Here is a 27,190-nt window from a genome sequence, read left to right as displayed (position 1 = left end):
ATTTTGTGTGCAATGTGTTCTTAAAAAATCTGAGGAAACTCAACAAAAGGGGAAGGACAAGAGAAAAAGTCACAACCCTAAAAAAAAAACAAAAACTTTCAGTTGATGTATGTGTTTGCTGAAGCCTCATCAGAAATGGTCTCAGTGGAAGGGTGTCTGTCAAGCAGCTATTCTTCAGGACGGAAACCAGGGACATGAGGCTGAGGAATGCCAATTACACAAAAAAAACCATGGTTTGGGGCCGGCGTTTTCAGCCAGTGGTGGTGATCTCAAAACTGATGTAACATCACTGTCAATATAGTAAAAGCATACCTGGACAGACAAACACACTGAGAACACTATCAGTCATGGATTGGCCTTCCCAAAGTGCAGAACTCAGCATAACTGAGGCAGTGCAGGGTCTTTACTGAGAACGTTTTCATACCAAATACTGATTTTCAAGGTTTTGGGAGTTTTTTGGCTTTGTGTTGGCTGAAGAATTTTGCGCAGCACCGTAATATATCTCGCTGTGCGGTCCAAGGCGTTTATGCTCCATTTTTGTATTTTAGTCATCTGCTAATTGCACTAATTTTCATGGTTAGCAGCTTGCTAAGCAATCTTGTTGGTGTTAGCTGATAACTTAGTCCAGAGTTTTGTGCAAATATGGTAAATTGTGTCTGAGAATTTTCTGAGAAAAACCAAACACATGCCAGAATACTAAACAAATGGGTGATGTAGAAAGCTACATGAATAACTCATAAAAATAGTGCATTCAGTTAATTTTAGTGTTCCTGTAAGCCATGCCAGCACACCAACAGGCAATTAACCCAAGCCTTGCAAGTGCTGCACCTTAGAGGTTGAAGAGGCATGGTTAATGCGATCTGTTCCCCCTGATGTTTCCTCTACTGCAGGTCAAAATGCCAGATGTGAGGTCATAAACCTGATCAATAATGTGGTTTGTTTATTATTAGTTGGCAAAGGCTAGTCAAAAAATACGAACTGTGATCAATTTAGCTTGTTTTTCCATCAGTTAATGCTTAAAAACTGTCCAGTGCTCCGGCTTTGTCTGATGCTGTGTACAAAGACAGGGTGGGGCGAAGTTCTCAAGACAGCGCAGAGCACATTTGTTATTCATGTGTAAGCTTCCTTTTCACACTAAAACAATAGGATTTCAGTTGAAACATATTCCTTTTAGGCAGCTCTGCTGTGATTTAAGCCGTTTAACCTCGCTTCCCAAAACATCAACTTGTGCAGGCTGTTCTCTAATGTGCCCTAAGGCACTTTATAACACGTACTGCTCGGGTGAAGGGGAGTAATGAGAGAAGCCAGACTCAGACTTATTGATTTTCTGAGTCGACTTCTTGTGATCCAGAACTGATATAATAGGAGTTTTGTACTGTAACACTTAAAGGATGAGGAGTTACAGTTCTTGTCTGTTATATTATCCTATAGCATTACACTGCCCCCTACAGGTAAAGCCATAAAAAAGGTAATCTTATTCCAGTCAAACTTTATTGATTATCTGAAAAATTAACAGATTCTGAACAAATGACAATTACACCCCACCTCCCTCATCTTCCGTCTCCCACCCCAACCAAAGTAATCAACTTCTGAATGTAGACTAATTGGAATATCTTTCAACTCAGTAAATAGTCAGTGGCCTTTTCATCTTTCTGTAAAAGGCAGCCACCGCTGAGTTCAGATTAATTCAATACAGAAAAAAAGAGCTGGGGTACATAGATTTCACAGTGCATTAAACTGCTCTGCAGTAAGACAATGAGCTTATGAAATCACAATCCTGCCTCATCAAGTTTATCTAAAGGTCATGAACGACCCTTTGTAGATATTCATTTTCGATTCAGTACATGGGTCTTCTGAAATTTAATTTAGCTTGTCACACATATTTAATCTTATGGAATATAAATGAGAAAAAAATGAAATCAACCACACTTCTGAAAAAACACGTCATAGCATTCAGACTAGGTTATCGTTCACATCCGATTAAACATGTTAATAAATTAATCAACTCTTAGTTAGCCCTATCACTCCCTACCCCGCCACCGCAGCCCATCCTTCAAAGAAAACAAAAACACAGTATTCAAACCAAAATTTCCCGCATCCTGTACCTGAGCAAACGGAGGAGTCAAAAAGTCTAACATCACACTTAACGCCTAATAAAATGCCATCAGGAGTGAATGCATTACAGTATTTCATTGGTGATTGACATTGACATTTGACTAACAACCATATTAGCTCGTTAACATCTTTGGTTGTCTTTCATTTGTAACTGGAAGTTACAGAGTCCCTTGTTTGTGATGGGATTATAAGGCTCAGTTCAGTCTTAGATCAAGTCCATGGGGACACATCAAGTTAAAAACATTTTAAGCTTGTGAAAAAACCAGCACATAGTTTGGAAACCTTAAATATCCTTAAGCCAGCGGTTCTCAAACTATGGGGCGGGGCCCCCTGGTGGGACATAAATCCACTGCAGGAGGGTTGCGGACGACCCAGGGAAAAATACAAAGTTAAATTAAGCTTTATGGCTATAATTTATGTACGGTATGTAAAATAATCAACTTTGCTGATGCTGAGAAAGTGTGTGTGTGTGTGTGGCATCTAAATGGAGGCATGCCAGGGAAAAAAGTTTGAGAACTGCTGCTTTAAGCTAACACTTTATCAAATTAAAGCCACGTTTCAATGACTTGGCCCCAGTGTTGATAGGCATACAATGTCTCACGGACCCAAACATTGTTAGGACTATTAAAATAAGCAGTGTACTCATTTAAAAAAAAACAACAACAAAAAAACCCACAAAACGCTGTTGTTGACCTGGATAAATTACAAATATAAAAAATGGCTCATATTCTATTACAAATATCAACAATTTTCTTAGACTAAGGTTAATTGTGGACAAAAAACAGTCTGTAAAATGTCAGCTATCGGTCCAGTGAATCAAAGTGGCAGATGAGGTGGAGGTGGTGGTGGTGGTAAAGGGTGTTGAGTGGTTCATGTTGGGCTTCACCTGGGCCCTGTTTCAAACACACCTTAGCAAGCTAAAAAGTTCACTAGCACACACAGCACTTGGTTGGTAACAATGAAGAAGTGTAACCCTGGTAACCCATTGCTTTCCGATGCTGGGGTCACGGATGCTAGCGGGCAGTTTAGTGTACGAAGATGTGGCTTAATGTGCACCTCATGTTCGCCTGGCTTTCTGTCTCTTGGCCTGACGTTTGGCTTCATCCATAGCAGCACTTTCGCTGCTGGCTTGAGCCATGCTCCTCACTCCCTGGATGCGGCTCCCCAACTGTAACAAAAGGGGAATCACCTGCAAACAGGTCAGGAAAAGGCATTAAATGAAGCTTACTGGATCAAAAACTTTAACTATAAAAACCAACCATGCGACAACTATTAGAATTACAGGGTATTAATACATTATAGGCTTGGCCTGGACAAGGCTCACTTCTAGTGACATTTATTCCTCACATTTAGAAATTGACAAATCAAACAAAAGCTTGGTTGAATAGTCTGCCTTGATTAGATGCAACTTGTTCTGTACCTTCTCATAATTGTAGGCCGCTAAGAGGAGAAGTAGAGTGAGCGGCAAAGCTACGTAAGACCCCTGAGCAACATCCTGGTCGGGCACTTTACGCTGTGGGAAAGTGCACACACATTTATATAGAAACATACTGTTCTGTAACAAATAAGACAAAACAAATATTCTTTGTAGGAAAAATATATACTTAAAAACATCTGTATCTTACAGTAGGGTGGAAGGTAAGAGTGACATGTTTGTAGTAGCCAGTGGAAGTGAAGGAGACTTGAGGCAGTGTGAAATCATATTGGGAACGGGACAGTGTGGAGTACAGCATCAGTACGTAGCTCTAGAAAAGAGAAGAGAAAGGTGACTATGGATAAACAGCAGTGTATTCTGGGTCATGTTTTACTATGAATTACGTAAAATACGCAATTAAGGACTAAGTAAATGATATTTCAGTAGTGCTGTCAGCATTAACGTGAACTGACCCACGTTAACGCGTCAAAATTGGCAAATCCCTGTTAACGAGTTAACGCAGATTAGTGTGAGGGGTCACTCGGCGTTAATGCAGCTTAAGCACGTTAATGTTGCGTTAACACTGACAGCACTATATTTTAATAATACTGGCTTAAAAACCAAAAACCATCAAGTTGCTTTGCATGTTTCACAGTCGAAAAATAATCCTACTTTTATCTTATACTCGGCCTCACTGAACTGAGGGCCTGCACCACCTTCAGAAAAGTGTTTTACCTCCTCTCTCTTTAAAACCGCTCTCCCTTTAAGCCAGGTTTCTTCTGATTGGCTACTACTGCTAAACAGAAGGTTTGAACAGCATGTGGGTGGTAAATTTGCACATATGAAGAGCGCTGTCCCTGACATAACCATGTTAGGGATGTCCTCTCACACTGACATTATACATGTCTAATAGTAGGAAAGAATTGTCTTAGTGGTCTGAAACACGAACCTTTTGGCTTACTGGGATTACTAAACGTACACTGACCTCATTACTCAAACCAGTAAAACCATAACAGGAGCTCTTTAAGACTGAATTACCTCGCCATCTCTGTCCAAAGGAGGGAAGTGAAAGAAAAGGGACTGTCCCAGAGAGACGCTGTTGATTGGATTGTCCAGATTGTCACTCTTGTACAATTTCACCTGGGGGGGGGAAGTGTAAAGGTAAAGCAAAATGATTACAGGTCTAACTTATCTACAGCTAATGCAAAAGCCTTGTAGAGACTTAAAAGTTTCAAAAGAAAGACAAAAATGCCAGGTTTTAAACGTCCTACTGATAGTGTTGGAAGGTGTTCAGGAGACGTGATGATGTTTCCACTGAGGTCAAATTGATTGATCTGCCTGAAGGCGATAATGTTGACCCCTTCAATGTCACTACTGCCAACCTGAAAGGGAATATAGAGCTCATTATATAGATGTAACAATGAAACTTGTGAAGAAAATATCCAATGTGAACCACGGATCAAGTTTTTTGTTCAAGTCACACGGTGTGATAATAACAGAGAATTAAAGGGAATTAAGGCATTTCCAGCCTTGCGAGGGAGATTAGGAGCGCTGCACTTTTCAGACAAGCTAAAATTATGAAGTGAGAGGTTTAAACTTTGGCAATGGGATTATCGCTGCTTTTGTTCTGAATATTGAAAGGACCCATGTGATGAGGGTGCCGATAAGTCATAATCACAGGGTTCCCACAGTTATTTTAACAATTCAATTACTAAAGTTTTCCATAGCCCCCTTAATAGTTTTCAGAAGTGTTAAAGCAGTGCGAGTACGACTTGAAAATGTGTGCAAAATTCCTGAACTTAAAGCACTCAGTGAGCTTCATTTAGTAGCAGCTTTGCCTTCAAGAGTAATCCAAGTCAACTCTGACCCACAGCTTTTAAGTCAAAACAACATACTTCCTAAACATAGATAACTGCACCATTAGCTACTGACAAAAAGTCTAAATATGTAGCCAAACATGTAAAACTAACCAGTTATGCTTAAGCATGTGTGCCTTCATGACACTCAAGTGACCCCTCTCATATTTAAAGCTCTAAGAAACTTGGTATAATTGTAATTTCTTCACCCCATTAAAAGCCAAAGATGCTGAACATCTGCACCAGACAAACTTGAAGCAAGCTGCTGCCTACCTCTATAGCTCTGTGTTGCGGCAAGGCCCTCTCTATGTGGTCGTTGCCTTCAGCTCGCAGTTGAATGAGATATTTGCAACCCGGCTGCAAGAAAAACATTAAATGAGTTAGAGGTATAATCACATACACTCCATTACAACTGAGCAAATCATATACAGCTTACAAATCACACTTTGCAAAATCACCAGTTTCCCTAGTAATCCAAGACAACACCTAGAGGCCATGATCTGTTTCAATTCTCAAGTCTGGTCTTATTTTAACAGCTCATCCCGTCCTCACCAGCAGACCCCTGAGTCTGAATCGGCCCTCCTCATCAGTGACCGTGTCCTCGCTGTAGAGGCTACAGTCTCCCTGACCCACGGCCTCCACAGCCACGTCCCACTCTGCATCCCCGTTGAGAGACTGCACCATTCCGTAGCAGCTGAGGACAAGTGTACAAGACTGCAATGAGCATATGTGCAAGCTGCAGTACCCACCAGCAGATGAGTATAGGCTCAGTAATTTGCACACTGAAAGATATTCCTATGCTTGCAAGCTAACAGTGGACAATGTACACTCATTTACCTGTACGCAGTTTTGATTCCAGTTATATCAATACTGAGGTTTTCACCCTCCTCCACTGTAATCATTTGAGATGCCGGCTCAAAGCGGAACTCCTTCATCATGGGCTTGAAGTAGTACTGACCAGGACTCTGAGGAAAAAAAGGTGGGAAGCAGAAAATACAGGATGGACAAGTGAACCAAGACACAGGGCAAAGCATCCCTAGAATTACCGTCAACCACCAACAATGTTTGGCAGTCTGACATACTACTAAAAGAGGTTTCTTACCAAGTTATTGAAAGTGAGGATGCCAGTGTCTTGAGTCAAAAGGTTGGAGCGAAACTGACCCCCACTCAGAGAAAGAAGCACGCCGGCGAGAGGCTGACCGTCCTCCGATTTGATCTACAGCACAGACAGAATACTTGTTGATTTTACTGCTAGACAGGGACCAAATCAATTAAACCCCTTTAATCTTTTCACAATAAAAGATCACACGGAGAAAATATAATGAAAGCCCGTGGCTCGAGTGAGCGCCAAATTGTGGGTGTAATCAGGCTGACAGGTGAGCTTAATTTCAGAGAAGATGTACAAGTGAAAAATAAACATGGGCACAAAGCTCTGTCAATGCTGAGCAGAAGATTTCAAAGCAATTTATCACACAGTGTGAAAAGGAAACTAATACTGATCATTTGTGTCAGGATCTCACGGTCGCAGTAGGTAATTGCAGATCCTTTTAACAAAGGGCAGCACAAAGGCAGTGTACTGACAGCACGCGGCAAAACACAAAAAAAACATTTTTCCAAAACATACAGTAACAAGTACTTTTCATTATGTCACTTCTTTATCTCATGTCCAACCACTATAATCACTGAGGGTTAGTAGTTGTGAACAAACAGCTGGACAAATATAAAAAGTACCTAAACGTCTGATGATTACTGGGAGGTAAAACATGCACGTGAGGATGGCTGCATATACCTTGAAGGTGACGCCAGCCAAAGCAAATGCCTTAAAATCTCCCTGGGTGCCCTCCACGGGACTCAGCACGAAACCTTCTTTACTTGCACTGATGTCGTACTGCCGGTCACTGTGGAGCGGACCCACACTGAAGAAAAGCGGGGGAAAAGTTAAGTGAAGGTCGGAATTTCTTCAAGATACTCGTTTATTACTAAATGCAACGTGATTTGAACACAAGCCAATCTATAAAGCCTATTATAACGTCAATACTAAAACAATGGAACAATGTCAGCGTTAATCTCATTAAAATGACGCCATAACCGCCAGCTGCACGGCGTCAACGCGCCTCGTTAACGCCGTGCAGCCTAACGCACGGGGCGATCCGCGTTAACTCGCTAATGGAGATTTGCCGCGTTAATGCGGTTATGGCGTTAACGTCATTTTAACGAGATTAACGCTGACAGCACTACATACAACACAAGCTTTACTCATGTGAAAGAAAAGAGGCATGTTTCTTTGCTCTAAGGACACAAAGTCTACTTGCAGCCCTGTGAGGCTGTCCCCGTGACCCTAATTTTACAGACTAAGATGCTTACAACAGCATCAAGATCGCAGATCACAGGCTTGATAATGTATTGCAAGCCCTGCTTTTCTGCATACTGATTCAGCGCCAATGTCTCTAATGCCACCTGTGCTTTCGCTCTTATGACAAGGCAAAAATATCTGCTGTAAAAATGCTAGCCTGGCTGATGCTTCGTAAGTTTCCAGGGTTTTTTTTTTTTCTTCAAATAAAGAAAAGAGGAATAAACAGGTGAACACAAAAGTCATTGAAATTCATCCTCTGGGCACCATGAACATCTGGGGCTCCGAGGTAATGAATCCAACAGTTGTTGGGTTATTTCAGTCAGTAACAAAATGATGATGGCTGCGCCCACAGCCATGAATCTCAACTTTTTTTCTTTTTTAACTTTAACTTTTTGGTCCTAAATAGAAAAGACTTCACACCTCACTCCAGGCCAAAAACCTTATTCTTTAAAAAAAAAAATGCATTTATGAACTACCCTGTTAGTATAATGACTTGCTAAGGCAATAACATTTATAGCAGAACCCGAAGGCAGCATTACCCGAATGAAAAATGCTTGAATATCCTCGCTCTCATTTTCATACACCCTATTTTTATCACTGTGTTCTCATACCTGTATGCTCCCATCTCATTAGTGGCCACAGTAATGAGTGGTGTAGCAGCGCCTCTCTCAGTGATAGATATTTCCACACCTTGTAGCTCTGGTGACACCTTGCCTTCTAAGAAAAGACCTGCACGACCGGTGATGTCCACCAGCCGACCTGGACACGACTCTGTCAACAGCAAAGATGCGGTTTATTTAGAATAACCTGCGTGGGTTGTATCAGAGTCCGTTTTAAGGTTTCCAATAGACTTTCTTCTTGTGTGACTTTACCTCCGGTGATAGTTGCCTCTACTTCAGGAGGGTAGAACAACAGCTCCTTCGAGGAGGGAGTCACTGTGATCTTCTCACCAGCCCTGCATATTTACACAGAAAGAAAAAAATCACTAACAGCAATGAACAACAGTTCTAGACTCAAGTGAGCCTCTGATGGTTATTATTAGCAGATGTCAGAATTCCACTCTTAATTTCTCTCAAGTCCTGTTAATTTTCTACAGAGATATAAAGCTGGAATTTCCAAGTTAACACTAAAGTGAACAGAAGTTTTGCCGTCAGCCCTACATGGTATTTTAAAGAGCAAAAACTGACCTAGCCCAGTAGGAGAACTCATAGTGGAAAGGGCCTGTCAGTTCATCAGCCTTTTCTTGGATAGGAGGACTATCGTCTCTGGCACCTCCTTCCTCTTCAGCTGCACGGCGTTCTCGCTCCTGACGTCGCAGCTCGATCTCCTGCAGTTGCTGCTCCTGCCTCTGCTCCTCCAGGCTCCGCAGCGGACCCAGCACGAGCGCCGGCTCGCTCTCGATGGACGACCTGACCAGGGGGATGAGGTTTTAAAAATAAATAAAAACGCTAAAGCTGGTCATTACCAAACACGCAAATGCACGGCAGCATTTGAGCATACGAGACTACTCATGCAGAGTCATAATTACTTGATCGTGACTGTGACGTCTAGAGTCTTGTCGGTGGTGATGAGTCCTGTCATGTGATGCCGCACTGCAGTCAGGGTCAGAATGCTGGGGGCTGAACTGTTACACACAGGTCAACAGCAGTCATTAGAATGCTTTGGCTGCATGGTTGCACTGCATTAACCCAGAAATAAAAACACACGACGTTGCATTACTTACGTATCGTAGGTGTAGAAGTCCTGTTCAAATTGGTGGCAGGAGCGAGGGGTGACTTTGTAAACACCTGGACAAGCCATTTTTGGCTGATTAATTATTACGTTCCAGTGGTATATTTAGATAAGTCGGACATGGTACAGTTGGTACAGTCTGATATTTTTTGATTATGCTAATTTCTCCTATGTTGAGCTAATGAGAGGTCAGAATAAAGAAACTCACCAGGCTTGGAGAGGCAGAAGCGGTTGACTCCCTTAGAGAGGTTGTACACGCCAACGTTTTCAGGTTTGCTGCCATCTTGGAAGAACTCCTGTGCAGCACCACACATTCAATAATACATATGGAAGTGTAAGCATCTGATCTAACAGGCAGCATGTAGTGCAAGTGGAGTGAGCTACTGATTACTAACCAAAGTGATGGCATGGGAAAGGGAGCAGCGCAGGATGTAGCCAATCTGTCTGAACTCCACCCCCAAGACGTCCGATTCCAGAACCTCCACCTCCACTGACTTATGTTTCCAGCACCACTCCTCGTGAGAAATACTTACTACAAGTGGTAAAGATTAGAGAGAATAAAAAGTGAGAAATACATTTTAAATGACAGGGGGAAAAAAGAAATATGTGAATTAAATATGTCACACTATTATAGGTGGAAAAATATCACAAGTTCTGTTCAGGATCTTTGAATAAAAAAGAATTTAAAAAATGATTGCACACATATTATATATAAAAACTGTCCCAGCAACACTATAAACTGAATAAACATGCATGTGTGCAGATCATTTGCAGGCAGTGAAAGAGTTTGTGTGGAATGAACAGATGGATCCACATTACCAGAAGGTGGGGAAACACTAGTTGAGTAATGGCATGCCTGCTGAAAGCTGCTGCTATAAACCAGTGATTGAAAGGCTGATGATTACCCGCTCATTTCTCTATTTAAGAATAACTACTATAACTTTCAAATAGAAGTGTGCATAGATTGAGGGGTTTATATTGTACAGAATGCTTGACTCAGTTGTTCCAGTGAAAACCTGACTGCATGCAGAGTTTACATATAATTTAAAAAAACTAGAAGTATACTTAAAACCTTTGTATTTCCCGGGCAAAACGTTGTCAAAAGAGAAGCTGAGGATGTCGCTGCTCCCAGACAGAGCCACTGCCCTCCTCTCCCCCTGCCTACTCGCTGGCTGCAGGGTTACAGAGAGGTCGTCACAGGAAGCTAAAGGACAACCAGAGAACACAAGGTTGGCTCGTGTGAAAATATATTTCTTTATGGATTAAAGCTGCATCTTTGGTAAACTTTGTCTTCTCAAAAAGACTGTAAAGTGTAAATTACTAAGACTTTTACCTAGACAGTACACCTTTCCAGAAACAGAAGCCATGAACTGGGTGAAAACTAGGTCTGTGAGTGGTTGATCCACAAGGGAGATGTCCAGGGCCTGAGGCTGCAGAGCCAGGCCTGCTTTCACCTCTGCTTCAGGCAGAGATACCTGAACACACAAACAAATATCCTTTTGCTTAAAACCATATTTTTTAATCAAACAGCTACATGAACACTAAGCTTAACTGCTTTGGTTTGATGACACAGATGAAGCTGTATTTCTGAATAAAAAAAAAGTTAAAGATTTGGGTTTTTTGCTTTCCAATGACAAATGAGTTTTTCAGATGATGATCTGTTGCAACTGTTAAGCCGTAAATGTGCAAATATCATAGAATATGGGTAAAAAGCACCATCTGCGCTTTAGGCAACATGACATCTGTTCATCTTTTAGGAGGCTCACCAATTAAAATTTAGTATGCGTGACATATGTCGGTTTCTTGTATATATTTAATACCATTTGAATTAGCTTTCAAACTGATTAAATAAGAGGTTATAAAAATTAAGATATGGATATGTCATATAAAATAAAATGCTGCTCGAGTCTTACATGGACACTGTAGTCTCCGGGTTTGGCCTGAAAGCAGAAGGCCCCCTGATGGTCAGATTCAACAGTCCGAATGAAAGCCTTGTCTGTGCTCTTGTGCGTCAGAGTGACCTTGTAGCGACCTTGCTGCTTCATGCCTTCAGGCAGGCGGCTGATGGAGATCTGGCCACAAACACTGAACCTGTGTTGGACCAAAATGAGGAAGTCATGACAATATGAAGAACTACACTGCAGCTAAATTTATGTAATAAGCTACTAATTCTTATAACGTACCCTGCTGTGACGATATCAGGAAGTTGAGGCGTATTAGGAGCGATCTTCACTGTGACTGGCTCGAAGAACATGAGCTCTTTGTTGACACGGATGGTGTAGGTACCAGCTGTCATGTTCTCCAACCGGAAAGAGCCATCTTCTTTGCTGACAACTGTGAGGACAGAGTGGTAAAGCAAGCTACAGTTTAAAGTGTGACAGAGAACCACTTCAAAAACTATAGTTAGATATTCTACTGAAAACATGAGTCTTCTTTTGCGATTACCCTTGATCTGGTTGTTTAGGTAGACTGTAGCATCGGGCACACCTTCCCCATCAGGACTGTTGAGAACCCGGCCAGTCACAGAGAAGCCCATCACACGGAAGATGGGCTACACAAAGAGACAGAATGTCAAACTTGAATATTTTGCACAAAACTTGTTTCCTTTTGAAACTTGCTGATACACATTAATAATAACTATTTTAAAAAAATTAAGATATAACAGTTCTCTTTACCTCTAGTTTCAAGCTGTTGTGTTCCACCTTGAAATTCATCCTAGAAGGAGCAACATCAAAAGTGATCCTTTCTCCTCTGTAGAAAGGTATCTGAAGTGAAGGATTTCACAGAAGCACATTTAGATGGAAAAACGATTACATCTCTAAGATAGAGGAGATAGAATTTCATTGTTCGCAAATAAAAATGATGCTTTCATAAAACCCATCATTCATACCACCTTGTCTCTTGTAGTTATATCGGTAAAAAAAAAAAAAGTTCATACACATGTAATTCCTGCACTGGATTCGGATTACCTAGCTAAATGTGGGGTGGATTAGAAAACAGGAAACATAAAACATGTTGTAGTTGTCATTACAATATATTGTAATACAATCCTATGAAAGTCTTTGTTTGGTTAATTTAAGTAAATCACCCAAACCTCTTTAAATGGCGTTAGAGCTGTTTAAATAGTTCAAATAGTACTGTTGAAGTAAAATTTGTGTGTGTGTGTCATCAAGTTTAAAAAAGCAAGATTTAAATTTGCGCTGTTTTTGAAATACTGAGAGGAGTAATGGAATAACGAGTACCTGCTGTGAGTGGTTGGATAAGGAGCTGTGAGTTTCATCACCTCTAACTCCTCAGCAAGATAACAACTGACTTTACCGTGTCTCGCTCCAACTCTCCTGTTTACTTTCTATTCAGGCTCCAATGTATTCAATTAGGAGTGAAGCAGCTTTGACTGATAGGTGGACACCTATGCAGGTGGCTATTCTGGCAGCTGTCTGCTAAGCTTGACCTCAGCCAAGCCAAGTCACTGAACATGAACTCAATCATTTTTGTGCTCTTGGTGCTTTTCAGAGATTAATAAGGCTGCATTTGTGGTCCGGTTTTCGGATCAAATTGTAGTACTCTATTTGTATGTTATGCAGCGCTAATTAGAGTGTATCTATGACTGTCTAATGCCCTGTTAGAGTTAATGGATGTAACTTGCTGGCGCTATCTGATAATTAAACACTCCACCCTCTCATCCAGAAATAGGAAACATGGAAGCAGCCAAATAGAGGCTTCAACATAGGAATTCACAAAGCAGAAGATGATGTAGCTAATCTTATGGCACAAAGGAAAAGACTTCCTTATTAAATCAAAGTAGCTGCACTGTGTACTTATACATCATTTGGTCTTCTGTTGTATTTCTGACACAATAGCTCAAATTGACAGCAGTCTTCTGTTGGCTTTTGCGACAATAACTCACCACAGTGTACTCGCCGCTGGCTAACGAAGGAAAGACAAAGACACCATCATCTCTGGACACAGCGCTGCACAGGTATACCAGCGTGCTGTCTCCAGAATCTGCACCCTCCACTGGGGAAGTATTACAACCACTTATGTCCTGGAAATGACAAACATTCAAATTGAACCAATGGAGCAATGCGAAATTCAGCATATTCCAGAAATTAAAGGACGTGGAAAATGTGTTAAGTTAAAGTAAAGTGTTAAAGTGTGATCATTTACATATAATGTAAGACGGATATGAAAAGTCGACATATTTCTGTGCAAAAATGGAAATTATGGAGGTTTACCTCTCTCTTGACTGTGGCTGAGTAAAGCAGGAAGGTGACCTCTTTCATGGGCTCTCCATCACTGCGGACCTCCCCCGAGACATCGTAGCCTCCAACCACCAGATGGTCAGCGGCCGGGGCATTTGCATTGGAGACGTGCACTGAGGTAGTACTCTATATGAAGATGGCAGAGGTCACCCATAAGTTGCATTAAGAGATGGAATAATGGCCCTGTCAGGTTCACTGTGATTACTGCTGGAGCTCATTAGTTATAACCTTGCTCACCTGACAAGGAACTGTATCAGCTAAGCAAGTAGGTGAATAATGAAGTTTTCTACCCTCAAGCGATACAGAATCAAACAGACCTCTGAGATCATGCATTCTCTACAGTATTAATGACAGTACTTTAATTGGAAACTGGGATGCTGTGGTACTGAGCATGATGGCAGGTGGGTATGGGGGGGGAAATAATGTGGGAGAGCTTATTCGCATCATCAGTTACAAATCTGACAGTGTATTTTTGTACACAGAGATTTTAAATCTTTCACTAAAAGTTTACCACACTCTTTTTTCATCTCATTTTAACATCAGATATGAACCAAGTTACACTTTGTGTCATTTATTTTACATCTTGCAAAGTCCAGCTTTCTTCAACAGTCCAAAGACATGCATGATAAGTTGATCATCAATTCTAAATGGGGTTTGGCGGATGTAAGATGTAAAAAACTGACATGAGGCACTCATAATAGAACATGGACAACACGTTTTTAACGCAACGTGCAGTTTAATATCGATTGCTAACGTGAACAAACCTGTTCGAGAGTCCAGGAAGGATGAGAAGCTGTGATGTCATACTTTCCTGGTAGTACTTTAAAGAAGGTATACCTGTGTAAGCAAAAAACCACAAAAAAAAGAAAGAAAGGGGCAAGTTCATTTCAAACATCTGTATAATGCAGAAACAAACATAAGGTGTGAGTAACTTACTTTCCTCCAGGCTGTGTGGTGACACTCTGGAGCTTCTCCCCTGTTCCGGCTCGGCTGAGTTTGACTTCCACGCCAGCCGGGCCCATGAGATGGCCCTTACTCAGAACCTGAGCAAAACACAATATATTTGAGGAAACTAGACACTAATCACCACTTGATACTACTATTTATTTTATCAATAACCTGTGTTGCATTGGTTAAAGAAGCTTTAAAGCGCTCCAAAGTTTTCTTGCATTTAGATAAACCCCATCAAATGTGTCAAAGCAGTTTTTTTTAAATCACACATTTTGCAAAGTAGACAGTCTTGACTCTTGAACTTTCTGTCCACATACTATAACAATCTAAATTTCTTTTCAAGAAGACCATTCTCACCGTTCCTGACACTGAGAATCCCGTAAAAACAAAATTGATGTCTTCTTCTTTCGTACAAATGTCACTGACTCCATCCACATGCAGGTCGACACTGGTAGGCTCTGATGACAGTTAAAAGTCCAAAAGGAAAAGAGACCAGAGAATATGGGACAATGCACAATGGCTTTTATATGATAATTTGTGAATTATGGGGATGTTTCTGTGAGAGTCTTACCAAAGCTCCACCCAAGCGGAGGCTCGATCTTCAAAACGAAATCTCCCTGCGTTAAAGTGACAGCTTGATTAAATTCACCATCAGTGAAAGAATTAGTTAGAGCTAATCAAATCAGTTGCTGGCATACCTTGTCATAGAGAGGGATCATGAAGTAACCATTGATTGGAGCACAATCCGTTTGATATTTCAGTGATCCTTGTTTGGTATATAGTTTAATCTGAGAATGAAGAACACACAGTGATCATTAATCATAATGAAAGTTATTATAGTGTTCATACTATAATAACTAAACTGAGCGATTTATGTCAACTAGCAACAAAGAAACAATCTAGTCTGTCGGATTTAGTTCATTTCAATATCTTAATTAACCAAATTGCTAATCCCATGTAGCCCGTGAAAAAGAAGGGATTAGGACGGGAGCACTTACTCATCAACGCCTGCAGGTTTTAGGATTAGCAGTGAATGCCTTGTGTGATATATGGATATTAATGCTGAGTTACCATCAGCTATCTAGTAAGTAGCTAAACCAATGTCAAACAAGACCAAACTCACAAATGTTTGCGAGCAATCAGAAACAGATTAAACACAAACACACTGCTTTTGTATTCATTTCATTCAAACTGTCATTGAAACGAAAAACTCCGCCCAACCTTTAGCTTTCTACCACAAACCAGCTAGCTGCTGGTTAGCTGCTAGCACGCTAGTCGGGACATTTGCACTCTCACCTCGATCAGAGAGTAATTGATTTCAACGTCGGATTTCACGAATCCACCGCATGCCACAACTATGTCATCAGAGGATACGGCCAAGAACTGGGAGTAGATGACACCGAACAAAATCCAAAGGGATCCCATTTCTGCCCGGATCGTAATTCTGAGCATTTTGACTGGTTGAGCCAAGCAACCGCACGCTGCCTCCGGTTCCGTACCAGCTGAGGGGCTGTCAATGAACTGTCACAGGCGGCGTCTGCAGCGACCTCTGGCGGGTAGGAGGTGCCATTTTCTCCTTCGCTCACGGCCGCTTGTAACGTTTTAAGTTGTATCACTGCCCTCTTCTGGTTAAAGTTACAAACGTCTACGTTTTTACCGAACCCTAACATCCCTGATCCATTTTCTAACATCTCGGTTGTTGGAGAAGACATTGCTTTTTCATATTCTGAAGTATCATACCCTGCAAAATACTATACTTAAAGTAGGAGGAGAAAAATACCAATTAACTCATCTATAGTGTTAGCGTATTGTGTTGGCCTTGTAATTATTCCATTTACTTTTTCAATGGCCAATTCGTAATCTTATTATTACTCTCTCCTTGATTACCCTTTATCACTTTTTATATATCATCGAACTGCCTTTTGTCATAGCACCATGACAGAGATTTTACCACCATTTGACTTTTCAAAACAGTATTTCACATTCACTTATATCAGTTTGTTCCATAAAATATCTGCATGATGAGACTGACAGAGTGAGATTTAAAACAATTAAATGAGAAAATATACTTAGGAAAACATTTATTTCATATGTACAGTACCCACAATCAAATTAAGGCATCATGAAAGTACAAGAGTATTTTCACCCAAATCTGACAAAAAAACCAAACAACCCCAGAACAGAGACATTGTTAATAATATGCCCACAGTCCAGAAGATATTTTAAAAAGGTACTAAAACTAAGTAAAAAGTAGTGTTAAAAGTAATTTCATTCAAAATGTATTAGGCACAGTCATAAATATTCATTTGCATATGCAACAACACCCACAAATAAACAAGTCAACAAGGAAGCTGTAGTAAAAAAACAAAACAAACCCCCAAAACCCTGCGTTAATACATTTAAAGTGCATGAGATTGAGAAAAGTTTTAAAAACAAGTCCAGTAGTTTAAAAGAATCGAAATCCTTCTCAGAAGGAAAAGATTACATGCAAGTAAATACTCTGCAGCTCAACAAAAATAAAGTTTTGATTAAAGGAAAAAAATATTTTTGAGATTGTCAATTCATATATTCACAAATATTCAGACTGTTTTTTTGGACAAACAAACAAACAGCAAAAAAACCCACTGAAAAGGTCAGAAGCACTGTGAACAGGATATTTGTTTACAATGCAGTGTTTTCACAGTTAATTAAACACATTTAAGATATTAGTCTGAAAAGTTCAATTGTCTGCTTAGACAATTGAAGAATTGTCTAAGCATGCACCTCTGCTTTGTTCAGTAAAATAAGGCCTTTGCCTTAAACTTGAGTGGAGGAGCTTGGAGCTGCATGGGCCAGGAACACCGCATCACTGAAATTGGTGGCGAAGCTAGTGTGGTAGCTAGGACTGCTTCTGCTGCTGCTGCGGCGGGGTTGGAATTTGGATTGTGGGGATCTCACACCTGAGCGCTTCTGGGCCTGGCACAGCTTCTGGATCAGGAAACGCCGGTCGCGGCCCTCCTGATTGACAAATTAACACAAACAGATTTCAGTTCACACTCTATTTGGCAATAACTGAATTGATAACAAGAACACTCAGAGTACGCAACTCCCCCTGAAGGACAAGAGCTATAATAAAACTTTGACTTTTTATGATGTTTTTATTACTGATATCGTACAGAACATATTGAAAAAATAAGGTGTGTTATACAGCTATCTCCATGCTATTTCATATGATATTACTTAACATGGTTTCTTGGAATTTTAAATTAGGTCAACTTTGATCTTGAGCGCTAAAAATGAAGCTCACATGCTTAGCCAGCTTAGGTACTAATGTTCCCCAAGGCCTAGTTGTGAAGTTTAAATATAATCCATAAAAAACTGTTGATAATATAGGTTTTACTGATTTTCACATTTTGTGTAACTTCGACTAGATTTTCACCAACAATAAATTAAGCCGTTATCTGTATCTACAATCACACAAAATTTGAAAACGATATCTTTAAAAGTGTGGGCACTAGACTTCTAACAAACGGAACCCCCCCTCCCTTTTGGGGGGGGGGGGGGGGGGGGGGGAATAAGACCTACCATTTCTAGTTGGTGTCTTAGTTCATTAATGACCCTCTTGTGTGCTCCAGCAAGTGCAATCACATAAAACATGGCCAAACTGGAAAAAACATGGAAACAAAGTATAAAATTACAGCAGAGGAAAAACAATGTTAAAAAGGTGAAAATATATAATAAGAGGACCAACCATGTGATAACAAAGAAAGAGACAGCAAAGGCCTCTGAAGAGAGCGCACGAAGAAGCTTTTCGACTCCTTTGGGTAGCTGAGAAACTGTATCTGGCACCACGTACCAGGAGGTTTCGTAATTAACAAAAGGTCCACAGGCCCGAGAACAGTTTATCCTGAACAAAAAGGAAGTATAAGTGAGTGCATACAAGTAAGAGTTCCTATATTTATCCATATTAAGAAAAAAATAATTATATGGCAGTGGCCAGATTTTGACCTTTGGCATGAATATTTCTGCTAGAGGTTCTTTTAAAGCTCCATACAAACTATACAAATATAATTAGAACACAGTATGAACATTACTCACTGTGCTATACTAGCTATGACAGGCACACAGGCAAGAGTCAGGCCGATCAACAGCACGCCGAGGAAAAAGAAGTTGGAGCTGGATGCTCGGAAAGGACGTGTGGCTGGACGACAGTTTTTGATTAATGATACCTAGCAAACAAAAATTTGCAAATGAGGCTTACTAGAATATTTCATGCTTTTTTCCTTCACTCTTGCAAGGAAAAAAACTACATGCATTCAAACCAAAATGTCACCTTCTTGATGTAAAAAATAAAGAAATATTTGAGGGTGCAGATAGCAGGCAGCAGTGGGCAGTAGAAAGTGCCGATCCAGCAGATGGTCTGACCATAGACGATCTCCAGTACATTCTGAGGAATAGAAAACTCCTGTTGGCTCATCCATTTAGCCAGGGCAGAATTACTGTACCTCAGAAGCAGTCTGGGTAGGATAGAACAAGAAGGACAAAAATGACTAAAGCAGAAATAATCAGAGAAAACAAAGCCTTCAGTGACAGAATAATTTTAGCTACATTTATTTAGACTAACTAAGCTAACACTAAAACTACCATATTTTTCAGACCATAAAGTGCACCGGATTATAAGGCGCACTGTCGATGAATGGATCTGTTTTCATACATAAGGCGCACCGGATTATAGGGCGCATTAAGCGAAACAAAACAAGTCAAACTTGACTCAACTCATTCCTCTTTCTTCCTCCACTTCCGTACCATTGATTCATTAATGCTGAATTCTCTCACAGCTGCTCTATTCCCATGTTGTTGCAGTATATTAATGACTAACCTTGTATTGTGGATGGATTGTCTCAGTTGTTCTCCTGACTGAAGTTTGGTGCATTTACAGCATCCTGCCATGCGATTGCATTTGTCCCTAACCATCGGGAACCCTAACGTTAACTTTTATCGAGTGGAAAAAAGTTAGCGTTCATCCTCCAGTTTCACTGTGTTTATGTTATGCTAACATAGCTGTGTCATTAGCGATCACGTAGCACATCATTATATACCAGTTAATCCAACTTCAGTAACTCTACAAACATCACTGCTGTTTAGTTTTCTGTCCTTATTTATGCTGGAAGTGATAGCAGAGCTGTACATTTTAATTTTTTCAGAAATCTCAGTCAGAACATGCTATATCATGTTTCGGTGTAAACTAGCGAGCTAACTTCATGCTAACTTCTAACTCTGTTAAATTTAATAAATTCTGTTTTGATGGATGCCTGGATGTTAAACTTAATTGTTCCACCTGGTAAAGCAGCAACGCTGATCATTTTATTAAAGATGAAGGAATTTAGACAGTTTCTAACTCTCAGTGATGTCGCAGTATTCATCTAACTTTGGGACCTGAAGCGGACGAAGTTTTAGACCCAGATTACTCCGCGAGGCTCCTGACTACAGTAGCCGTAATTCTCCGACAATCCATCCAAGCGGTGCGGCTCTGTAGCTTAGTCGAACTAAAACATTTTTGACAGATTTTTTAGCGCAGTGTACCACATAAAATCAGTTCGAGGTCAGCAAGCACAACCAGAATTCACACATAAGGCGCACCGGATTATAAGGCGCACTATCGAAAAATACGGTAGTCCAAGTCAGCTCCTGTAACTGTTACATTAGAGATTCTTAATCTTTTATGAAGGTGACATGTTTACACCTCTTCAAATGTCATGAGATGATCACAAAACTAGATGAACTGTACTTTTTTTCTACTGTGGATAAATGAGGTCTTACTTTCGAGGAAACTCCACAAAGATGGTGACGGAAACGATGACAATGAAGTCAAAGATGGTGAGTTTGTACATCTCTTGGCCCACATGCGTTTCCCAGCACTGTCGACAGCAACAAGGATATAGAGACTGGATTTTACCATACATACATGTCACGATTTAAGAAATGTATTTTATAGGGTGATTAGGAATATACTATTTTTTTTAAATACTTTTTTAAATTAAAAGTCTAAGAGACCAAAATATGGGCACATATTCGTGCAGTTACACTTAACATATGTAATATTCACATTCTAACACATATGTATAACAGCTAATGCAAAGATACAAATGAGTTTGACACTGGTACCTGTGGCACTACCCACTGTATATTACATTATGGCAAAAGAGGATTACTTACAGGGTAAAGATCGTGGTTGTAGCCACAAATACAGGGATCATCTTTACATTTAGTGATCCGAGACCAGACAGAAAAGAGCAAAACCACAATACTGGTTAACCGCATGAAGACACACCTGTGAGGATAGGAAGAAAGAAGGCAAATCAGAGATACTTTCAAGTTCAAATCTGCAACTATGAGTAAGCAGGTCAAAACACAAGACTCCATTTTACCTCATAAGAGTGAAGCGGATCTCAAAAGCAGGAGAATAGTCCTCAAAGTTGATGATAAAAGAGAAAAGTACTGGGGTAATGAAGTTGGCAAAGGTGATAACAATTGAAGGTAGATACTCAAAAATGAGATCTACTATGAAATTCACCTGCAAAAGAGGAGAAACAACAAATACCTTTTATCCTGTGTTGCCAACATTTACCAGAAATTTCTACATAAAGGTTGAATCAAAGTGGGTGGAGAGAAAGAATATTAAAAAAAATTGTCTTACCTTTTGGTCATTCATTTGGGCTTTCTGGGAGAAGATAGTGGCTAAATAAATGCAGTAGAAGCAAGCAGCCAGTACACCAATGACGAAAAGATTCAGGATGAGACGGATGAAGTAAAGCCGACATTTTTCTTTGTGGGTGCGCTCTGCTATTTTCTGCTTGATCTTCTCATCCTCCAAATCAGTCTAAAGATATAAAAATATGAATTTTAAAATAAGGCAAGACAACAAAATGATGGTGTTTGATTATTAATTTTCTTTACTTTAGACTCATCAGTAAGACTAATGAAGTTTTTTTTGTTGTTGTTGTTTTTTTAAACTCGCTTTTGGTTGATTTTGATTTTTATGTTTTAGCTTCTGTGAAGCACTTTGTGATTTTTATCTTGAAAGGTGCAATATAAATAAAATTTTTCTTTTACTTTACTTTAAGGAACATCAAGGGACAAGTGTAAGCAATTCTCAGTGATGTATTGCACCCTCTCTAACATGCATATGAACTACTACCTCCAGGACACAGGTACAGGGTAGAGCTGCATCAACACTGAAAACAATTGGCAGCTATGTGGCAACCAGGGACAATAGAAAGTGAATGACATTCAGTGACTTCACATGGTTAGAGGCTAAATAACTGCTGGCACTGTGAAGCAGGCGGGACCTGTGATAAATTTATTTTAACTTCCTGGTGAGGATTTGAAGCGACTACCAATGACGCTGATTAGCATGTGACCCCGGTAGTAATGCACGTGGGAACTGGGGCCTTGAATGTCCCTAAAGCCATAAAAGTAGATTATATTAAAATGCACATCTTAGTTTTACTTTAGAGTAACTGTATGTAGCTGCTGGGGTGCCATGTAAGCACCCATTTTTTCAAATTAGTTTAAAACAAATTTGTAAACTGGCCATTGTTTTGACTAGCCAGTTTTACAATCATGCTTCTGATGTATAAACTAACCTTCAGCTCATAGAGCAACGTCTTTTTCTTCAGCTTTGCAGCATTCTCACTGGTGATGCAGAAATCCCAGCCAGCAAAGATCTTGTTGCAAAAACTCTGAAAGCAATCCTCATCCTGAATCAGATTATGTTTGAACCCAGTGGCAGACCTTCGAAGGAAGAAAACACTCAAGACCACATCTCATCACATAAATGTTATTTCTTCTGAGTTTGCCTTTTTCATACCTTTTAACAATCCAGATAAGACTGAGGAAGAGGTACCCTATAGTGACCAGCAGGTATGCCAGTGCCAAATTATAAGTTATGTGGGAGAAATGGATTTTTTCCACATTGTAGAAGCCGTAGAAAAGATAGGTCTGTTCCAGAAAGCCCTGCAGATGAAGCACAGCAGGTGAGTACAGAAACTACAGAGTGGACTCTTTCTCAGGAGACTAATAATGTGACAACACTTACTTCACCAGAAAGCAGATCAGTAATATACTTATGATAGTTAACAAGACCTCGACGACTGCCACTTTCATACACGCTGCAGTAACCTGTAATATAACAGATAAGCTAAGCTTTTTCATCTTTCTTGCTTAGTATATGCTTCTAATTGAAACAAACAAACAAATAATCCTCTCACTATCATTCTGGCTGAAGGTGATATTTCCTGAAACATGGGGTGCAATGATGATGGGCAACATGACAAAACCGAACATGAGCAGAAAGATGATAAAGTTGAGTGTGACCAGGAAGCGCAGAAAGGAGAAGTAAGACAGGATCCCTGTTCCAAACATCCCTAGTGACAAGTGAAAGAGGCAAAAAGGGAGAACTTAAGTCTGACATAACACAAAGGTACACTTTGTCTTAGCAAAATTATAATTACCGATTAGCACCATCTGAACAGAAATCCAAACAAGTCTTTGAGACCAAAGAAACAATTTCTGTCAGACAATCTGTTTGTCTTTCTTTTACCTTCTATTAGGTGGATGTCTCCCCTCCAGAGCTTCAAAGAGCTCAGCCATTCTTCGCTTTCATCTCTCATCCTCCTCAGATACTTGCGGGTGCTTTGTCGCCACTGTTGCCAGCTGCTCAACTTTTGAGCATCTTCTGCACACCGTTTCCTAAAACATCAAACAGTCAAATAAACTCCTGACACACAAAAACGTTATTTAGCTATTAGTGAAAGAAGTCATAACAGACTACAGTTTCCTACTGTTTGCGTTTCTCAGCCATGGGCTTGGCTAGTTCTCTGATGTGTCGCTTCTCAGTCTGACTCTTCTGTTTCACGGTTTGTCTTACAAAGGTGTTTATACCCCATTTCCAACTGCCAGATGAGCCAACCCTTGCTCTAGAGCTGCCTCTTTGTTTGGAGCCAACAGTTGACGACTTCCTGCGGTACAGCAGGGACTGGTAACTGGGGAGCTGGTCCAGCAGAGGGTTACTGCTGATTCGCCCACTGTGATCAGTGACAAACACTTGAAAAGACAAACAAAGTAATGTTTCTTACATGACATTTATTTTTGCTCTTCTGGAACAGATGCTAATATTGCATCTGTACAGAAAACAAAACTCGATGAAATATACATAATACAAAGTAATATGACTGTGTTTAACACTGAGCTAATTACCCCTGCATTTTCACAACAGTCACTTCAAATCAGGATCAACCCATCCATCCATCCATCCATCCATCCATCCATCCATCCATCCATCCATCCAATCCATTCACGTCCACATAAAAAGATGGACAGCTACACGATTCACTTGATATTGGGCTAGCACAGATATATTTCTAAGGATGTATATGTTGTCTGAGATTTGCATAAATTAAACTTTTTTTTATTTGCAGACTCAAGTTGGATTCAAGTTGAGATAATAACTACATCACCATGCAAAAGACACAAACCATCCCTCATTTCTTCATGTTTTGCTATGAAATTGAGAAATAAGTGCAGAGATCTACTGACAAGTGCAATCATGCATAGAAATAGCGTAAAAATGCTATATTTGTACAGCTGTACTGTACAAATACAATGCAGCTTGAAAGTCAACATTTCATTTGACCACCTTTATTCTTCAGCACAGTCTGAATTCTCTTAGACAAGTTTGCTTTTTATTTTTTTCCTATTTTTTTCCCTCCATATATTCAGTTTTATCAAAGGACCACCACACACCATGACAAAAGAAATGAGAACAAACTGATATTAACATAGTGACTAAAGATAAAATTTAAACCATGAAAAAAAAAAAAAAAACTCCAGAAAGGCTAAAAAAAATGCTCATCAACACCATTTAAAAAATAGGTTGTAGCAGTGGAGAGAAAAGTACTACCTAGAGCTCCAGCAGGAGGGGCCCTTCCAAGCCAGGAATGAAAAAAATGCTTTTGTTTACATTTTTTAATCCCTATGTAAATTATGTCATAATTAAACTGCCTGAATAAATCTGTTGGATGATTACAAAAATAATAGAAGCTCTCTGCCAGACTTACAAATTTAGAAATGGTTTAGTCCAACACACATTGAGGCTCAACCTTATAGCACAGTTACTTTATTCTCTCCAGGTGACTGCTAATGAGTCTCATTACTCATGTCTTTCTCCAAGAAAGCAAAATTGAGAAATGGCATTAAAACAAAAGAATTGAGAGGCAAAGGAGGTAAACTGAGTTCACTTGTCAGCCATTAACACATTTCGTTCAAAAGGAAGGTCAGCAAAGATAACAGCTAACAGGTTAAGAATGGTTAAGAGGCTGTTGAAAACGTTAAATCAATATAGGATGTCTCTCAAATTTACCAAGCTAAACTTAACACCATTATAACATGTGGCCATGAATTTCAGAAACAGCCAGATAACCAGAAGCAGGTCTCCTCCAAATTATTTGACACATGATGAGCTCATATCTTGAGAACAAAAAGTTATTTCAAGTAATCATTTGTTTCGATAGCAGCTTGAACTGAAACTTTACTAAGACTAACATCAAGTAGAATTCTGCTTCTGTATGTGGAGCCAGCTGTTAGGCAAGCAAGGCATTTTGAGGAAGCTGGTATATCTTAAGGCTTAAAATACCGAACTGACACTTCTTCTTAATCTAAATAAAAAAGAATGAAAAGGAAAAAAAATTCACATGCCAATAGTTTCGTTAGATGTAGCTTTTTCTACATCTAGAAAACCCTCTGGTAGCATGTCTGTGGAAACCATTTTTACGTATTACTGAATCACCTGGTTTATATCTGCAAGACCTTTAAACTGCCATATGACTTCTGTTTGATAACATCAAAGTAAAACAAACAGAAAATGGCTGTCACAAGTTCAAAACATTGAACATATCATAAATCTAATTTAATCTAATGTATTTTTAACATACTTTAACATACTGATATCAGGTCTTCTCAAGGTACTGTTGTTATAGTGTTGGGATTCATTTAAAATTTCACAAATATAAAGATAGCTACATTATTCGCAAGAGTTAAACTGTGCCTCAATGATCAGAGTTGACCTCTGACATGAGCCCCAAAAGGATGAAAACTGAAAAATTATACTTCAAGTAAGAGTTTGTGTAGCAGGGTGAGCAAGAACATGTGATAGAGGATGGTGGAAAGGAAGAGAAAGGGGGAATTGAGGTTGCACTGACTGAGAGTGGTGAGAAGAACGAGAGGAGGACAGAGTTTTCTAACACTTTTCTAAGTGACAGAAAACTGAGAAGAAGCTGTTTTATATTATGGGAATAATAATAAAAATCAATACAAATGAAGAAAATGATGCACCCTTAAACTCGACATTCCACAAAAGTAATTAATGATAAATTGTAGATCACAGGATACTGATATTTCAAACTGTGCACACTTATGAGCTTTTAATAGATTTTTAATAAGTACTGTATACGAACAGGTCACTACTGGCTACCCTAATGTCCCTAACACCCTGCGCCTTATAATAAGTTTACACATACAAACAATAACATCACGTCACAACTCAAGTATATGTATCTACAGCTAACAAAAACATTGTTAAAATTCGACACTCCTTTTTACGTTTGCCTCCCAGGAGAAAAGACAATGGCTAACCAAGGGAGCAGACTGTTTTATGAGCCGACAATTGAGTTTCGACACCGTAAACACACTCGAGCCAAACCAGACAAACAAAATCTCTTCCTGCTCTCATTTGAAGGTCTTCCTGTAATCGTTATATGACCCTCTGTCAAATCATTCACCAGCACAACAAACTTTTAGCTACTTTTTAGCGGCTAGCATTATTAGCTAGTTAGCTAATGTAGAAATAAATTGGGTTAATTAATGTTCTGAAGTAATGCACGAACTTCAAAAATACCTGAGTCGACTTCCATTGTTTCCTTTCCGACAGAATAAATACAGCTATTTATGTATTAGCTAACAATTAACCATCAGACTTCGTCAAAAACAAGGAGTTAACTCTCCCAGCTGTCAGGAAGATAATAGCAGTCTTTCCCAACATCTACTTCCTGGATGTGGATACAGCTCCGGGAGCGACACTAGCTATTATTTATTTATGTTATATCTGGGTGTCGTGTTTGGTTTCATTTTATAATAGTCTGTGTTGCTAGTTACATGTTTAATATTATATTCTATGCTATGTAGTCATTTTTGTAGGATTTTTTAAGCGAATGTGCTAATTATACTAATATGACAGGTTTAAGTTTAAAATAGGTTTTAGTTAACTCACAGTCTCAAAAGAAAAAAACAAAATTATGAACATACAGATTACATATTATATTAGTTAGTTTCACAGTCACACAATATATTCCCAGTTTGTCTATGTTTGTCCTTTCACTTCATTAAAATGCTTGCTCACAACTCTTCCTTCCCTGTGTGGAGCATAGTAAACCCAATTCGCACGCTCATTTTTTCCGGTTTCCGACTATTTGTT

At 39.6% G+C, this 27,190-nt stretch overlaps 2 protein-coding genes across 3 annotated transcripts; both read right to left on the bottom strand.

Annotated features, from left to right (window-relative positions):
• Positions 1–1,472: 1,472 nt before the first annotated feature.
• Positions 1,473–16,211, bottom strand: nomo (nodal modulator). The gene is made up of 31 exons (XM_086296711.1): positions 15,979–16,211; positions 15,381–15,470; positions 15,254–15,299; positions 15,040–15,140; positions 14,668–14,774; positions 14,496–14,568; positions 13,705–13,857; positions 13,377–13,514; positions 12,145–12,234; positions 11,915–12,020; positions 11,653–11,803; positions 11,383–11,560; positions 10,803–10,944; positions 10,542–10,673; positions 9,865–10,001; positions 9,678–9,765; positions 9,462–9,525; positions 9,267–9,362; positions 8,926–9,147; positions 8,611–8,693; positions 8,350–8,509; positions 7,175–7,301; positions 6,488–6,601; positions 6,223–6,350; positions 5,938–6,079; positions 5,659–5,742; positions 4,801–4,911; positions 4,568–4,669; positions 3,741–3,860; positions 3,536–3,628; positions 1,473–3,304 (listed from the first exon to the last, which is right to left on the bottom strand). Exons 1-31 carry the CDS (start codon positions 16,132–16,134, stop codon positions 3,173–3,175), a joined length of 3,666 nt encoding a protein of 1,221 aa, XP_086152837.1. The 5' UTR covers positions 16,135–16,211; the 3' UTR covers positions 1,473–3,172.
• Positions 16,212–16,756: 545 nt separating this feature from the next.
• Positions 16,757–26,772, bottom strand: tmc7 (transmembrane channel like 7). 2 transcript variants are annotated; one of them, XM_086296712.1, is made up of 16 exons: positions 26,615–26,772; positions 23,505–23,766; positions 23,264–23,412; positions 22,932–23,087; positions 22,760–22,842; positions 22,532–22,677; positions 22,308–22,455; positions 21,359–21,541; positions 21,090–21,235; positions 20,878–20,992; positions 20,482–20,579; positions 18,995–19,178; positions 18,760–18,890; positions 18,413–18,568; positions 18,247–18,325; positions 16,757–17,679 (listed from the first exon to the last, which is right to left on the bottom strand). In XM_086296712.1, exons 1-16 carry the CDS (start codon positions 26,628–26,630, stop codon positions 17,479–17,481), a joined length of 2,253 nt encoding a protein of 750 aa, XP_086152838.1. In that variant the 5' UTR covers positions 26,631–26,772; the 3' UTR covers positions 16,757–17,478. The 2 variants fall into 2 exon arrangements, with proteins under 2 accessions (XP_086152838.1, XP_086152839.1); XM_086296713.1 differs by having other exon boundaries at positions 23,505–23,747; positions 26,615–26,754.
• Positions 26,773–27,190: the final 418 nt, after the last annotated feature.

Source organism: Aulonocara sp. 'chitande type north' Nkhata Bay, linkage group LG6 (genome assembly GCF_057382095.1).
Source record: "Aulonocara sp. 'chitande type north' Nkhata Bay isolate Kocher_YH1m ecotype deep benthic linkage group LG6, A_spYH_male_GT1.1, whole genome shotgun sequence".
Lineage (NCBI taxonomy): Eukaryota > Metazoa > Chordata > Actinopteri > Cichliformes > Cichlidae > Aulonocara > Aulonocara sp. 'chitande type north' Nkhata Bay.
Note: the sequence above shows the minus strand (reverse complement) of the source record. Positions and strands in the feature narration are given on the sequence as shown.